We start from the raw sequence: 17,594 nt of genomic DNA on the forward strand, positions 1-17,594 counted from the left end.
TCTCACTGAAGGGGAACCAGGAGAGGAGCGATACTGAGTGGGCCTGTACAGTAGAAATTCAATAACATACATGCAACATAAGGTTTTCTCTAAAATTCCTCTAGTTATTGGGAATACCCCGCTTTGGTGCTTCCTGCTACCCCCCAACACCATCCCTGCAGCTCCGACTCTCCTGTCCCCCCCTTCCTCTGCGCCGTGGAGCCTCGTGGAGAAGGCAGTGTGTAATGCAATTTGGTTGATTAAAAGAAAACATTAAAGCACTACCTTATTGAATTTGACGGCACGTACGGATCCGGATCTCACCGGCCAATCTGTTTTATTGGCCGGGATAAAGGGGATCACGTCATTCCCCCCCTCTCACACACACACACGCGCACGCACACGCACACGCACACGCGCACGCACACACACACACACACCTCCACACCGCCCTCACCCAACCAGCGGCCCCGCCTTCTCTCATCCCTTCCAGCCTGAGACAAACCTTGGCAGGAGGACATCCTGGCAGGACAGAGATTTGTTTAGACCCCCGTCTCCCTCTTTTCCGACTCTCCGCCCTTTCTCGTTGCGCCTCTCTAACCTTGGCCACCACAACAGAGAGAGAGGGCGACAGAGCGACAGAGCGAGAGACATTACACTGGGATGCAAATCGAAAGTGAGAGAGACCCTTGGCATAAGCGAAGAGGAGTCATTTTGTTGGTGTCAATAAACAGGGTGATAGGTCATTAATCTCATGAGCGCATGAGTTAGAGGTACTCACTTCCGTCACCGTCTATCCAAGATGACTCATCCGTTGTTCCTCATGGGTTCCAAGTCTCGTAGTCTATAATTTAGACTCGGACATGCCTTTTTCTTAAGGGTAAGCGGGGGCTAGAGGACAGAGATGTGGGGGGGTAGGGGTAGCCTTCACTGAATATCAAACACCTGCCAATCTCCTCAGCAGAGGCCAAGTCCGCTCTCAGCTCACCATATCCAGTCCATTTATGAGAGTTATGGTGATGGGCCCGGTCCACCCGGTCGTGTACGGGAGCAACAAAACAACTTCTGAATGGAAGTCCTGTGTTTAGATGACATCATCTATGGCTGCTTAAATTACACTGCAAGAAATGAATAACAGTGCACAAGGGATGACGTAATGCATCGGCTCTGTGTTGAGCCACTGAATTTAGATTTTTAATCCATATTGGCCTCGGTGCATTGTTGACTCCAAAAACTTCATTACATCATCTGCAGTCTGTCTTCAGCAGAACTGTGATAAAAGAAAGAAACTTTTTTAGTCTGGGGAGTGAGTGACGGCAGACTTAACTGGGCAGACTTTGGAGTTCACACTGAATAAAGCTGACGAACATATTACTGTGAAAGGGTGTCTGTATGATTCAGACTTAAACCCCCTCCCCCCACACCTTTCATGTGTCAGGACAAGAGGGGCATTTCTTGTAACTTTCTGAAACTAACAAGCTGCTGTGTTACCAAGAGTTCGATGGTAACTGATATGAATATATACATACTGCAGTTTAAGACATCAGATTTTGTGTTCGGTGGATCTTTAAACAGCGTCTGAAATTCCCCACCCCAAACATGTCCGAAATTTCAATTGGATGGGTTTCTCCATGTAATAACTGCTAACTAATTTCCGTACTTTCAGTACAAAACCCTTCAATTCAACAAGTATGCCCACGTTATGCACCATGTGGCCAGGTGTGTGAAGGTGAATATACCCTCCCCAATTTAACAACATGTTCCACCTCTGTCTAACAAGAGGTTGGTGTTCGTGCTACACCCAAACCTCAACTGGTGATCATCTCTGCACCTCCTGACTTGCTTGAATCCACCAACATTTCTCTCTTTTAGCGGAGTTTTAGACGCACACGTCTCTCTACTCTCTAGTAACAGCGCACTTTCTACAAACTAGTTTATCTCAAGTGCACTCCAGACTTTAGCATTCTGCATGGGCTGGAGGCTGGAGGAGGCAGCAAGCCTTTGTCAAAAGAGGACAGTATGACTTTCAGTGACTCTGAAGTTGCGTTATTGTGTATAGTTTTGTGCGCAATTTGTGTTCTTAGCTTGCAAGCTGCCTACCAGTAAATCAGTGCATTCTCAATCCCAGGGCATCAAATACTGTAGTTTTGTCAAAGCCGTGAGCGACAGAGAGATAAAGGTGACTCAGACCAGCGGGGTCGAAGAAGGAGGTCATGTAATGAAGTAGAAAGAGTAACAAAGTTCCCGTAAAGAGGAGTTTTAGAGGCAGTTGGAGGGAACAAATATACAAATATATATTTTTCACCCAGGATACTAGCATTTAGGTCTGTGAGAAAACCAAAAGGTAACAGGGGTTCCTTTGAAGTCATGTAGGTAAGTTACGTAAGTAACATATCAAATTTAACTTACGTAATGTACATCACATAACTTAAGTAATGTACAAAATTATACTTAAATAAAATTAAGTATTATGCCCCAAATCAATATCTTTTCCTAAACCTAGCCACATGCTTTTTGGTGCATCAGTCAAAGGCAGCTCGTCTATACGATATGCCAAAATGCACTTTTGCGTATCTCTGGGACGGTCATAGGCTGTCACAAAACGGGAGTATTTGACTAGCCTGGTGCAAACCCGACCCAATTTCACTGCATGAATATGGGTCTGGCGATGCTCCATAAAGAATTGTTTGCAGACGTTCCATCCTTCTGCGCGTAGACTTACGGTTAATTTAAATCAATCAACTCGCGCCGAAACCGGCTGCCACTCTGCCACCACTGTAACTACCTACCGTGTCCACCAATGAGTTTTTTCTTGAGCACAGCATATTTTTAAAGTTGTTTTCAATGAACGCCACTAGCTTAGCGGGGTGCTGAGCGCAGAACGTTCAGCGTTTTTGTCCTGTCACAGCGATTTCACAGACATTGCACTCATCACTGTCACCAACTGTCCAATCATAGTAAAGGAGGGGAGGGACAAACGCGGTTAACCACCGGCACTGGTCACTGATTGGTCCGCCCTTCAGATTGGCTGTGCAAACGCTAATATAAGCCAAGTTACCAGACTGTTATCACAGCAAAGAAAACTGAAGGCCAGGCTAATATCTGACACCATGGGATGACTATGGGTTGGTTACATCCAGGATTTACCTGAGTTTTGCTCAGAGTTTAGAAAGTATGTGAACCCGCAGCTTTAATTTAAGGAGTGTTACAGTACTCCAAGTAGTATTCGGGGCCAAGATGTCTGTCGATGGTCTGTAAAATATTCCAAATTGTAGACCGGCAGCTTGTTGAACCATATTGCTAATTTTCTATCAGTACGGGTTTAAGTATTGAGGGTTGTGTGGGAGAGTTGGAGTCTTTGGAAGCCACGTTGATGGAGCAGGATGGAATAATCGAGTAATTAATTACAAGTGTTGAGTATGTAACTTTTCCTCGCTGTTCTGATAGGTTAATAAATCATCCTAATCATCAAAGTCACATTTTGGCACCTCTGTTACCCATCTAAGACAGAATTGAGTAGCTTTTCATTACTGCCGACTTTACTTGTATCAAAAATGGACTGTTACATTAGCTCTGGAGGCTGAGGCCTTCAGTATGAAACTTTGCCAGTGAGACAATTTGTGTTCTGGACTAACATCTGCTCCTCACCAAACCCACATGTTTTGCATTGTCAAGAGGAAAGAGAGGATACACTATTCATTAGCAGCGGATGAACATTTTATCAAAGCAAAATTCCCAAATCATTAGCAGTGCAGAGACACCCCGACAATTACATCCTTGTTTGACAGATTTATTGGCTACATTGATGTCTCAGGTTCAGTAATTACCTGCACATGCATGATTTCAATTTTCTTGCCGTCACTTTTCCCACCTGATTTCCTCTACATCACTGCAATGTGGAACATGAGGTGGGTGACTATAGGGAAAGGAAGCATGAGAGGACGGGAGAGACAAGTTCCAGAGAGAGGGGGAGGATGAGGTGGAGGTGGCGGCGGTGGAGGAGAAAACCAAATTTGAAGGTTAGGATGATGAGAATGCGCTGCCTCACATCGGTGTGCTGTGCCACTGGGAAACTTGAGATGTGAGCAGATACGATTGTATGCTAGAGTTTCCCGCAAAGAGCCCCCTTTGCAGCAGAGCATCGAGGGAGGTGGAGGGAGAGGGAGGGTAGGAGGCTAGAGGTATTATTGCGTTAAGACATCAGATCCAGGGCATCATCATCATCATCATCATCATCTGTGTATCAGTTGCGCAACACTTTCGGTGCCCGGGCAGAAAAAAAGAAAAAAAAAAGAAAAATTGAAAAATGAGAGAATCATACAGGAAGGAAATAGATGGATTAAAAGTGGGACGACCAAGAGGTAAGCGGTTCAGAATCCCTGCAAAGTAACAAAAAGAAAAGAAAAAGTCAAAGAGAAAGAGGGAGATCTTTGAAGGTAGAGGAGTGTTTTATAACCTCTCATCATCAGACTCATGGTGCTCTGAGGAGCCACAGGCCCCGATGAATTATTCAGCCTCTGGCTGGTGGATCTCCGCCGGGACTGATGCTCACTCTCCTCCAACGTTAGAGCACCACTTGACGGTAAATGCTCGCTGGGACAAACAAGAGGTCCTTAAAAAAGACCTGTGCACTTAACTCACACTACAAACCCCCACCCCCCCTCCCTCCTTCCCCACAACCCCTCCGGTACCCGCCCCCTCATGTTGACCTCAGCCAAGATCAATACACAGCCGGAGCCAGATGTTGCACAATACCATGCTGGGGAAGGAAGGTTTCAAAGAGGAAACCTCCTGAGGAAGTTGTGTGCCTGCATTTATAAATGTACTCATGGGCATGCCAGTAGATTGGAGCAGCGTGAATACATTGATGGGAGAGGGTAGAGTGGCTTGCATGAAATCTTCATGTCATTTTGCAATTTTTTTTCTTACATGTAAATTTTTACAGAACCGCAGTGATTTACAGAGCTCACGGTTATAATCCAGGGATTTCACACAGCCTATTCTCAGAGCATCGATGCTGACAGGGCAATAAGGACCATGCTTTGCATTGTGTTGAGAAGTCTAATGCTGCCATCTTCAGACAGTAACATGGAACAACACAATGTAGGTGACACCAAAATGACTGTGTATGGGTGATTGTAATCTGAGTACGGTGATTGTTCTCAGTGTGCATGTAACTGATATTGCTCAGAGGACTCTGAAGCGCTCACATACTGGTACTGGTACAAATGAATAAATTGAGCACAAGTGATTGTTCATGAAGATGAATGTTCTTTCTGCTGCAGCTGGCTTTTGCCTCCACCCATCACACAAGAAGATGACTGAATAATGAATCTGGTTGTTAGGATCCTTGAGCATTTGTTACGAAATCAGTTGAACAGAGTCATTTATTTTCATTTGCCATCACTTTACAGGGTGGACATGGATCTTACTTCTCACAGGTCTCCATGAAAGGTCTGGTACAACCAAAAGAGCTCATATCAAACATGTTTCTAACATCTCTGCACTGGCTTTATTCAACTTTCCAGATACATTTATAGGCTGCTGTGTTTAAGTGTATTTTTAGACATATAGTTACTGAAATGATGTCATACAAATATATTGTCCCCGTACTGTCCCTTAGAGCACAGCATCACTCTGAATTTGAAGACAGCAGCATTGATTTAGGCTTTTAAGTGACTATTAAAATCTTTTTTTTTTAAAGATGGCTTTTACCCATTAATGAGAGTTTCTTATTTTCTTACTATTGGTTTACCACTTCAGTCTATTTTCTTCCTCCTTTCTATGTAGTACTTAAACTTACAAATTAGTAATTGTACATTTTAGTACTACATTCTGACTGAAGTAAAGTATCTGAAAACCTCCTTCAGCAACCTATTCTATTGTTGTCATTTAGGTTTATATATTTTTCTGGACTCTATCCCTTTGCTTCTAAAATGTGTTAAAGTTCACATGCATGCGGTGGCTGTATATGCCCATGTGTCTGAGTGTGTCCATGTGTGATACCAGTGCACATTCCCATGTGTGTGTCAGCATCATCCCACTGCACATCCTGCTGGCGCTCTCCACCAGCCAGTATCATATCTCAGCAGACTGATGCTCACTGGTAACACAACACTGGAGGAAAATGAAATGCAGCGCAGGCGATCAGCTCTGCAGCGCCTGCCTTTGGTCTGGGCCTCAGATTCAACACTGCTGCTAACTCCGTCTATCCTCTCTCCCTGCTGCTGGGTATCTGTTCTATAAACAGGGCTTCTCTTCTTCAAAGGCACGCATGAGGTGCTAAAACTGCTTATTGACACGAACAAATGAATACGAGTAGATGGATGCAGTTCTGCAGACAGCAACAATCCTAATGTTGGAGTAAAACTGGGTGAATCTGAGCAGCCACAGTTTTTGCCTGAACACATTAATTCAATTACAATAGCATTTATTGATTTTTTTTTTATTTTTTATGACAGCAGCATTGACCTGGTAAAGGTCAATACCATAGACTGTATACAAAAGGTCGGTACCAGTTTAGTAGCTAATTTGAACTTAGAAGGTCAGATTCTTTCGTTTATAGCCAAGCCAGCAGCTGTGGCTCTTGGGATGGAAACATTGGTCAGCCTCTCCACCATTGACTGAACTTACATGTGAAGACATTCATGGACCTTAGGGCCAGATCCTGCTAACTTTAGTGATCGCCTGACTTTCCCTTAAACACCAGCAGGAAGTTGACATTTTTACTTTTCTGTGAAATATTTCACCATCTACTATAAAAAAATAAAAATAAAAAAAAAATGGCACAACATTTTTGACAGAAATTCATGGTTCCCAAATGATGTTGGACAAAATCCTTTGTGATCTTTCTATTCTCAGGTCATAATTTTAACTTTGCCAATACTTTCCTTTCTGACTAAATACTTGCAAAAACTAACATCATTCTCATCAGCTTCAGCTGCATTTTGTATTTAACGTTAATTAGCAAATGTTAGCATGCTAACAGGTTCAACTAAGTGACTATGATAAACACACCAGCAAGACATCAGCATGCATTGTCATTAAGTAAAGGGTGGCTATTTCACGTTTTGCTGTAGAGGACCAGCGTGTCTATTTCACGTTTTGCTGTAGAGGACCAGCGTGGCTATTTCACGTTTTGCTGTAGAGGACCAGCGTGGCTATTTCACGTTTTGCTGTGATACCGGGTTGAGCATGTTGGTTTGCTGAAGGCATTAGCATTTAGCTCAAAGCATTACCTCACAGATTATAATAGCTGTAAACAAACTAGCAAAGCACATTCAGAGTACTTAAAATGATCTATGAATCATTTCCTTTGTGTTATTCTATTGTTCAGATGTTGTAGGAGATAAAAAAAAGTGTGTCCTCTCTAAAATGACCCACTCTAAGCAATCCAGAATATTTACAGCAGCAAACTGGCCAGCGGGCATTATTTACTGTAATTCGAGGGTAATGCATAGACATAATGGGGGAAACAAGCATATGCGTGAGGCCATGCATGACAAATAACTGCATTAGCAATTTGATACAAATTAAATCAATGGAGCCCAGCAACACCGTGTGATTTACAACACAAGGGGCTTAACGGCGAGGTGATCAAGAGGTGAACAGAGCCTGTGATTTGTTGTGCAATATATCTACATTACCCACATCTGCTAAGCTGAGGAGGCATTCAGCCCATTGAAAATATCATGGTAATGTTATTGTTAAAGCAGCCACTGTGTAACCACATCACTGGCAGGGCCATGGCCTCTGCCATTGCAAACAACCCATTAAAAATTGACTGTAGTGGATGATCCGAGAGGCTGGGAGAGACACGGAGAGAGATGTAACCTGCGTTGCCTCCTCGCAGCGGCTGAGTGGTTTTCCTGTTAGATTGATCCAACCGATCACCTCATTTCCTCTCTCATCTACCATAGCAGCTAAAGCATTGATAGTTTATCCGTCTGAGAAAGTGATTTTAAGGTGCCAAGTACAACACAGGAAATGGCTCCACAGACGTTCCTGTATCTGGTTCTGGAAGGCATGATTGCCGGCTGCGGGATGAGGCAGCTAAAGAGGCATCGGTGAGGTTGACCAGCGAGGGAGTGACAGAGTGCTGCTGAGGACTGTTTCAGTGTCGGCCATGCAGAACACAGCTGACCAGAGACGTAAATCGATTTGACACAGAGCAGTAGTTGTGGTATTTTCTCGTAAGAATAGGGTTTTGTTCAGTCTTACTACGCGGCACAGGAAATCGCTGAACCGTTGAGGCTTTTAAAATAGTATGACACAAGCAAAAGGACAAGACAGTATGAAGGAGGAGGGTGCGTATGATAATAAAGTTAGCTGAGGAAAACACAGCCAGAATAAACTTATTTTTGATGAGCTTGGATGTCATGTAAAAGTGAAACCACAGAAAAAGGGCTCGGACGAGGCTGAACAAGGATGTTCTTGCAGTCTAAATGTAAAACAGCTCAGCTAAGTGCATCCTGAGCAATGAGCTTTGTGGACAATGAGTTATCCAAAAATCCAATATGCATTTTGACTAAAAATATATTTTCTCAGTACAGCGGCGGAGGGAGCAACCAAGAGTGAAGTCATATCCCAGAGGAGTTTGGCTTCAGTCTTCCCCTCTAAAGCAATCAATCGGAATGGAAAGTCTTTTATTTTGGCCTCAGTGTCCTCTGATAGATGGAAGGAGAGCTCACCGCAGGAATGAATATAGCTAATATGGATGACACCAGAGGGCCAGTCGTTTCTGCGTTTAGCTTAAAGCTGAGTGCACATTGGCGTACACTGCAAACTATTGAAGGAATAGTTTTAACATTTTCGGAAACAGCCTCATTCGCCCTCTTGTCTGATGTTAAATTAAAAAATCAATACCACTTTCATGCCTTCATGGTACAAAGGAAGCGACAGCCAGGGGCGGGCTAGATTAGCATAAAGGTCAAAATATGGAACATCTAGGCAGGGTCTGAACAAAGGTAACAGAGTCTGATTATTAGCATCTTGCAAGGTCACTAATAAACATGTTATATTTTGATATATTGCAGTCTTAGTCAGTTACATAAACCATAAAGCAGTGGCTCTTAACCTGGGGGTCAGGAGCCCCTTTGGGATTGAATTTGCTGTGTGGTTGGAGGAATGCTGCTAAAATGAGTTGATATCAAATAAAAACATGTGAAAACATATATTTTTGGAGAAGAGTACATAAGCTACTTGCATAATTGGACCACCTACAGCAAACTTGACAGCTGAGAAAAAATTCTGACTGCGTATAATTAATCTTCCAGTGTAGTTGGACTACAGAGATATGGAGCAATTTTTAATCGATGATCATGAAATCCCAAAATACTGACAGCAACAAACAGCGACCAGAGAAATAAATAACTGTGAATAAAGCCAAAAGCAGGAAATATAATGATTAAGATAGACTGGATGACAATGATCACATCCAACAGCTGCTATGTCATCACCACGATAAGCAGCTTTCCAGAGAAAACGTTCTCAGTTGGCTATTTGAGCTCCAAATGGAGGTGAGGCTCTTTTTTTTTTTTTAAAGAAGACAAAAACTTAGCTCGGTGTTCCCATACCCAAATTCACTGTATGAGCATATGGGTCTGGGTATGCTCGGGTTAATTTTAAAACTACTGGAGAGGCTTTAACCAATCGGTATGCGACGAAACCGTCTGAAATTCCAACAACGATGCAACTACATTCAGAAAAAAAACACTTAACTTCAAAGTCACTTAATCTCTGACACTGGTCCCTGATTGGTCGCCCTTCAGATTGCCTGAGCGAAGGTTAATGCGAACAGAGTGTCAAATCACAGCAGAAAACTAAAGCTGTGAGAAATAATTTGGTGGAGCCAGGCTAGAAAAAAACTTGCCACAATTTGAAACCTTTTCTGATATGAGTGGCTTGCCTGCTTGGCTGACCGTCTCCACTGATTTCACAACCAGAATGGAGGATTTTGGAATATAATCTAATCTTTGTCCTCTTTGATAAACTAGAGGCATAGACTGTGTCTCAATTCATAAACTTCCATACTTTGCCATGCTATTTTGGGTGCTTAAGTGCGTTCACTTTGACAAGTGTGGCAAAATGCAGTGCACAATAAGAACCCAGATTATAATTCATAACAAAAAATTTAGTGTGAAATGCTGGACACTTAGTGGTCACCATCTTGGCTTTATAGCGGGAAGGTAATCAGCGACCAATTTTCAAACTGTGGAAAATGGCGCCCGAGGAAGCTGCAGCTGTTGCAGCAAACATTGCACTGTATGCAAATCACAAATGCAAGTTGTACATGGCTACATAAACGTGTTCATAAAGTACCACTAGAGTGTTGTAAAATAGAAGCAATCAGTATTGTGTGTGTTAAACAGGGGACACAAAAACATGCTGATGTGGTGTACTGCATGGACATCTACTAAAGAACAATAATGTGTCAAAAGCTCACTTCCTGATTGTTGTCAGGACTCATCTCTGTTGAATATACATGCAGTTTAATGAGTATTTCACTTGAAAACAGGTAATGTGGGACAGAAGAGTGTAATCAGTGTCAGGATTCCTGTCTGTTCCTACTGTTTGCTCCTCTGTTTTGTCTCCAATCACTTCTCGTGTTTTCTGTCATTCCCCTGTCTGTTTGTTATTGTTTTCCCATGTGTTCTGTGTCCTCCTCTCCCCACCTCCTGTCACCTCCCATCCATGGCCACACTCCTCACCGGTCTCAGCAGCTGCCACTACTCTCCCCAAATCACCACCTGCAGGTGGCTCATTTCCCTGATCACCTCCCCGGGCTATATGTACCCCGCCCCTGCAGTCATCTGGTGTCGGTCATACTGCTAGATACTGCCCGTCACTGCCAGTCCGTCAGTCCGTTCGCTCCCGCACCGGTACCCTGTTTCTGCTTCTAGTCCGTGCAATCAGTCAGTGCTCCCAATCTCGGCTGATTGCCGAAGCTAAGCAGGGTCAGGCCTGGTTAGTACTTGGACGGGAGACCACGTGGGAGTACCAGGTGCTGCATAGCTACCAGTCAGAGCTGCCCGGTCACTCCAGAGTCTGTTGCCGCTCGCCGTGGAGGACCTCAGGATTCTCCCAGCGCAGCCTGACCCCGGTGAGAGTTGGTGGTGTTTCCCTCCTGACTTGGGAATCAGACATTGACTTTAGGTACCGGCCTTTGTTGATCAATAAAGACTGTGTTTTGAACTTATACCTGAGTCTGCGTGCCTGCGTTTGGGTCCTGTTACACCTCACCTCACATAACAAATAGAAATGAAGCAGTGACAAAGTTGACAGAAATACTAATTGAATAGGACGATTCACTCATTTGTAATCGACTGTGGCCTTGAAGCAGAGGTTTTTGGAGTTGTTATTAGCTGAATTTTGGATATCAATGCACAAAAGAGGATGGAGTGACTTCTCCCATTTTCATCTCTATGATGCTTTTTAGCACTGTTGTAACTGAAAAACCAGTTCAGCATTTCCCAAAATGTCAAACTACTCCTTTAAGTTCAATCCCATATATAGCATCTAAAGGTTATGCAGCTTTTTCTTGTTCTGGCTGCATTTTCCATTGACTTTAATTCTTGCCTGGGTGGAAAAGCCTCTGCAGACCACCTTTAAATGTGTCCACACAAACTGTTTGAAATGAATTGTTCAGGTCAGCAGTTCTTTAATCTATGAAGGTGACGCGCCACACCTATGCAAACTCATAAACACATACTCACACACACACATGGAGTCTCAGCAATGACAGGACGGAGGAGTGTAATAACACCTTTGGGAAATTAGCTGATGGCAGCAGTTCAGCTGTTCCTTAGCCTTACCTGAAGGGATCGACTTAGAGAGGAGCCAACCAAATATCAATAAGGGTGATTTAGCTGTGCACTGCTCAAGGATAAAGAGCTTATGCATGAAACCTCTGGAAATACACTTGAGCCTGGTGTGTAAAATGCTGTCGCTTCAAGCAAATCCCTGATTAAATCCCCCAAACATGTTTAGTTGGCTGTATGAGGGGAAGCCTGGTGTTGGTTGTGAGGCATGGTGCCAAACATGGAGGAGGACAGAGAGAAGAAGAGGGAGAAGATAAAGAGGGAACAGGAGAACGGGGGAGGAATGGTATATGTTTGAAAACCTGCAGCGTAGCACATTACACACTGCAGACGAGTCCGTTTCATGTTTGTGAATGGTTTCCCTTGGGCCTCTATTATCCTCTGTGTGTTACAAGAGTGACATTGTCACAGATGATGCCCCCTCTAAATGAGACTCTGACACCAAAGCGCTGACGTATTTCACGTGTAATGCAGCCAGTGCATTTTCTGCAGTTTAATTTAATTGCTTCAATGTTATCATTCATAATTTTTGGCACTGGCATCATTGTGGTTGGCTGCCCTTTAAATGTTGAACAGGTTTCATTTTCTGTCAAAGTACTGGTGAGTGGGAAAGAAAGAGGAAGCGGGGAGAAATGAGTGTCCAGCAACCCAACTTGGGCGTTGCACCTGGTTTCAACAGCCAACAACATCAGGAGAGCTCAATGAGTGAAATATCGCTTTAACATCTGTAAGAGTGGATTTACTGCTGCTGTAAAGAGAACAGGACAACATTGCCTCATTTGGATCATTAATGTTTATTACCTTTCCTGGAAATTTCTCCATTTGGCATTTTATTGCCAGTTTGAAATGTAATTTTTTATTTTTCGGGGATGCGCGCACACTTGTCAGCTCTGTGGTTGCAGGAAGAGAAAATAAAAAAAGCCCCAATAACACAAACTCAAATTACTTTGGAATAATCGTTTCATCACATACTGCTTTTCTTCATCTGTTTGTGTATATGCTGTGACACAATGCAAGTGAATCAAAGAGCATCAACAATGTGACCTCGAGCTGTTTACCAAAGAGTGATCAGCCTACGCATCTCATTAATACAGGCTGACTCATGTCGTTTTGAATGTAAGCCCTGAAACAGGGTCGCAAAGCCTGGGAAATGAAAGGACCAGAAACCAAGGTAACGGTGACAGTGTAAGATTCATTAGCACTTGTCTTGCAGAATGCAACATTTGGCTGTGTATATGAATATATGCAAATATGAATGAATTCTAGCAGTTCATGTATGATTTATGAGCCTAGCGGACGAGCCGACACAAAAAACTGACGTTGTTTTTTCAAGAGAATCACGTGACATTCTTTAATTCTTTCTGCAGGCCTGTTCAGCCTGCATTAATAACCATCAGGGAGAAAGGGGAAGTTGCTTTCACATGGAATTAACTCAGACAGAACTTCAAATACTCTTCAACCAAGAAAAGGAGGGTTTTGTTTTTTACTTGTCTGGTCACTTAACATTTTTAGTGAGTTTGCGCGTGAAAAATCTCTCCTTTTTAAGCTATGTGTTCACCTGCAGTTTTTTTTGTTTTTTTTTTTAACTGCGATAACATCAAATATAACCTTTAAAAGAATGACACCGCACTTTGGAGAGGTAATTAGCTCTTTGAAGTAGTGACGGCTTAAGGTTTTGGAAATAGGGCAGCTCTTTCATGTGTGATTAGATGTTCTTAAGTTCATCCTCACAGCGAAAGACGGGACGAGAAAAGCTGGCTGGAGTAGGGAAAGGCTGATCAACCTTAAAATGTCACAGGCACTTGGGCTGTGGTTGTCCGGGACCCTTCCCACACTTCTTCTAAATCTAACTGTAAAGGTCTAAGAGAGCACTGAAGTCCTGCCAGAGGACAGGAAGTCTCCTGTGGCAGAGGAGGAGAGGCAAGAATGAGGTCAAGAAGAGCAGAGAGGATCAAGAAAAAGCAGATGAAGATGCACAGCGGATGTCAGCACTGTCAAACGCAGTCAAATCGCTCACAACAATCAAACCGATGTGTAGCTTTGGCTCAGAAGCAGGAAGCCGGGCTTACTGGCTTACCTCAGCACTGCACCAGAGAGGGGCTGTCACTGGATATTACCATGTGGGCCACTGAGCTGATTCCCCCACGTCACAGGAGACGGGGGCAGCTTTACATCCCTCCTTACTCCCACTCTCCTGCCCTGGAGACACACTTTCCCCTACTTCCTGAAACGTGTCTGTGCGCAGTTTTGCTGTTGGAAACATTCGCATTAAATATGAATAGCCTTAATAATACATGGAAGCTCTTGGAGATTGCATCCTGTGTACAAAAAAAAAAAGGATCTTGTGTTTTGTGACTCAAAGCTCTACACGTTCTCCCTGCTCATGTTTATGGTTTTGTGTTAAATAATTTGGGGACAATTTAATACCAGATAGACTGCTCACTTTGCTTTTCTTGTCCATTCTGTTTGCCATGTGGAAATATAGTATAAGATTTGATGTGTCTCTAAAGTGTAAGACAGAAACGTTGCAGACTTACACTTTGAATGTATGCATACAGTTTTAGGCTACAGTATGTTAGAGAATGAGTGTGAATGGCATTAATCCTCAATCGAAATTTTGTTTTTTATTTGCAGAGTAGCAGCTTAAGTCAAAGTTTCCTCCATTTCCTCCTCTAGGGACAGGTGCGCAGACGAGTGGCTGGGACTGGACCTTGTTTTCAGGCTGATCGAGCCGTACAGTTTGGCTGAACGCCTGGAATAAGCGATGACCTTTCGCCTGTACATCTCCCCCTTCCACATGGAGATCATCAGCAGCGTGGAGAGCACCACGCCGCCCAGCGTGAGTAGGCACAGTCCCGCTATGACGCACCGATCCAGGTGGGCACCTATCCGGGCGCTCTCCATCTCCAGCCTCTCCATCTCCCTCGCCGACACGCTGTCACGGTCCACCACCACATCCCGAGGCACGGCGTAGGAGATGATCACCAAGGAGATCCCGGTCACCAGGAACGTGACTGCACTGATAAACCCGTAGTCTATAGAACTCCCGGAGCCCTCCCCGAAGGAGAGATCATCCTCGGACATGAAGGAAAGCTCCGGTAAAGTCTCGGAGCAAGGCTCGCCGTTGCGCACGGGTCTGTGAGTACTTTTGCAACTAGTCTCCGGGCTGGCCAATCGTAGGTTAACATTCTCATCAATATAAGTGAAAGATGTCTCTAATTCCTCGTCACAACAAACTCTCACTTTCTCCTCGCCGAGGTGACCGAGTTTAACCTCCGCGCCCGACTTGCGCGGCGCCGTCCTTGGTGCTGAAAGGCACCGGCCATGGCAGCTGCGGACCGGGTTACAGCAGCCCTCCCCTGGGAGCGCTCCTCCTGTTGATCCACCCGATTTGCGGGCATGCAGGGCGGCGGAAACCCGGTCAAGGACGTCGGTAATATCGGTCTGTTTGCCTCCCTCATCTGCGGTAAGCAGCTCTGGAGAAGCCATTCGTGTTTCGCCACCCGCTGGTTCACTCTGAGCCTTCCTCCCACGATGTTTTCACTCCACAGCATCCCTAATAAGACACACAGCAGCTCTAAGTTAAATGGTGCATCTTTATGAGATTGCCCTCATTGCAAAGCGTTAAACCTGTTTTCCGCGAATATGCAAAAACTTGTGTGTGAATTTGAAAGGTGCACAAAATGCACACACAGTAACAGTGAAATATAAACCACTTTAAAGTTGATTGGATGGTTTAGGTGAAATACGTGGATCCTTTTTGAATGTCGCTTATATAGCTCTGTGATTAGCTAAATGCCTATCCAATTAGGAAAACAATTCACGTATAAACCGAGATTAAGCCATAGCTAACCCATGTAAATTATGTTCTTAATAGGGATTGTTTTATGAATAGACACATTCGAAAACTGGGCTAAAACTAAGCCATAGACTACATAGCAAATATTCATAAATAGAAATGAATCTAGGACACTTCCGAAAAAACAATCAGCCTTAAATGACAGCTATACTTCAGAAATATGTGCCGGAATAGTCCTGCACACTTTATTTGAATTCATCAGAAGACGTGAGATGCTCCTCTGCATAAGGGTGGACCAGCCGTGCACAATACGGGTTTATTTTTTTCTAATCCCTGCCAAAAAAAAAAAACAAAAAAAAAAACCTTCCGCAGATTGCACAAATAAAAAGAATATAAACTCACCGCGCTACTTCAGCATCCCTTTCGACTTCTCTTCTTCAGAGACACTACAGCGGGCGAGACCACACAACGGGGGCAGATACAAAAAACACAAAAGCCTTTTCAGTGTATATGCTTAGGATGCATTGAGTCCCTGTTTAGTGGTGTGGCGGCAGGCTGCACTGAGGGGAGCTCTCCCTTAGTCCCTCCCACACAGAGCCTCAGCTGCTCGCGTCGTGGCGCTGAAAGGAGCGCCGCTATCTCTGAGCCGATTGAGATCACTGCCAGTCAGTCAACACAAAGGGGATGGGGATTTGACGGGGCTGAGGGGAATCCTGGGACTTGACGATCATGAACAACATATATGTAAATTCAAAGGCGATTCCTCTCCTGCAGGAAACATATAAGCAGAATCAAATGCCACTAAAATGTCAAAAATGAACTGTAAAGCACCAGCGGATGTCAAGGACATGTTAGTGGGCCTTACTACAGGAGATAGGCTGAATACCATCAAGACATGAAGAAATATGTCACTATACAAGGAGCCTAAGGGCTATAAAGTGTCCTGTGATTGCTGTGAAGTTAGTACTAAATATAGACAGGTGGAATTCATAGAGAGAATATTATGCCAGTACAGATACATGTTCATAATCTACTGTCAAGCAATCTAAACTCAATATTAAAATGTTTAATCACCAGACATGCTTCCCCAGTTTATGTAGCAACTGCAAATAAACAGACACAGCATGATATGTGTTTGTATCCATTGAATATCATGGACATGAAGTAATCGGCACTGTATGTTGTCAGTTAATGTCGTCATTATATCTGAAAAATCTTGCTGCATTATGCAGACGACATTGTTAAACTGCGTTGTATCGCACCATCTGTTCTCCTGCAGCTCTCTCAAAAGATTACTGGTCACTATGTCAAAGCCACCCTAATCCATGTTTAATCTAGAGGTCTAATAGTTTAATCTGATCTGTGACCTCCTGTAAATCTTCGGGAGATGTCATTTATTCTCACAACTTCACAGTCCTTGTCCCAGGAGCATCTTTAAAGATTTATAACAAACATTTAGCACTGTAACTGACTTATGTTCTTCTTGGGAAGTGACACTTTGTAAACTCAATGCTAAAACTGGCCACCATCAACCATTTAAAGTGCTTAATCCTACTTTAAACTGAATATTCATTTGCTGACTGTTGAACCTTATTTGGCATGAGCAGCCAGCGGCTATAAATATAGTTGCCACTTTTTCCTGGAGTCCTCGTGGTTGATGGGTGAACAGCTTTGGCTCATTTCCCAACAAGACTCCATTTAACAGATGAGTAAAGAGAGAGGGAGAGTGGCGAGAGAGGAGAAGAGAGGGAGGCAGTCAGGGAGCATTTTTGTTCCCAAAAATTAGTTTGCAGGGAGACGAGAGGCACAGACACTCACGGGTCATTGACTGATGGATGGTAATGGTTCACTGTGTTTGGTGGTTGCCTTCAGTCCATCCCATGCAGAGAGCCGGAGAGAGGAGGCTGGAATCTGACTGTGTGCTCATCTGAGAGGTAACAACAGCCAACTATCAGATGCTATCTGTCTGCAACAATGCACCACTTTTCCTGCTGGCA

General features: G+C 43.8%; 1 protein-coding gene across 1 annotated transcript; it reads right to left on the bottom strand.

Moving 5' to 3' along the window:
• Nucleotides 1–12,572: 12,572 nt before the first annotated feature.
• Nucleotides 12,573–16,146, bottom strand: LOC138194547 (transmembrane protein 74). Its single transcript, XM_069143374.1, has 2 exons — nt 16,000–16,146; nt 12,573–15,354 (listed from the first exon to the last, which is right to left on the bottom strand). Exon 2 carries the CDS (start codon nt 15,285–15,287, stop codon nt 14,442–14,444), a length of 846 nt encoding a protein of 281 aa, XP_068999475.1. The 5' UTR covers nt 15,288–15,354; nt 16,000–16,146; the 3' UTR covers nt 12,573–14,441.
• Nucleotides 16,147–17,594: the final 1,448 nt, after the last annotated feature.

Source organism: Embiotoca jacksoni, unplaced genomic scaffold (genome assembly GCF_022577435.1).
Source record: "Embiotoca jacksoni isolate LCO1_2020_lvr unplaced genomic scaffold, fEmbJac1.0.p SCAF_11, whole genome shotgun sequence".
Lineage (NCBI taxonomy): Eukaryota > Metazoa > Chordata > Actinopteri > Embiotocidae > Embiotoca > Embiotoca jacksoni.

Coding starts and splice junctions, on each gene's coding strand:
- LOC138194547 (XM_069143374.1), bottom strand. CDS start 15,287: ATGGCTTCTCCAGAGCTGCTTACCGCAGATGAGGGAGGCAAACAGACC.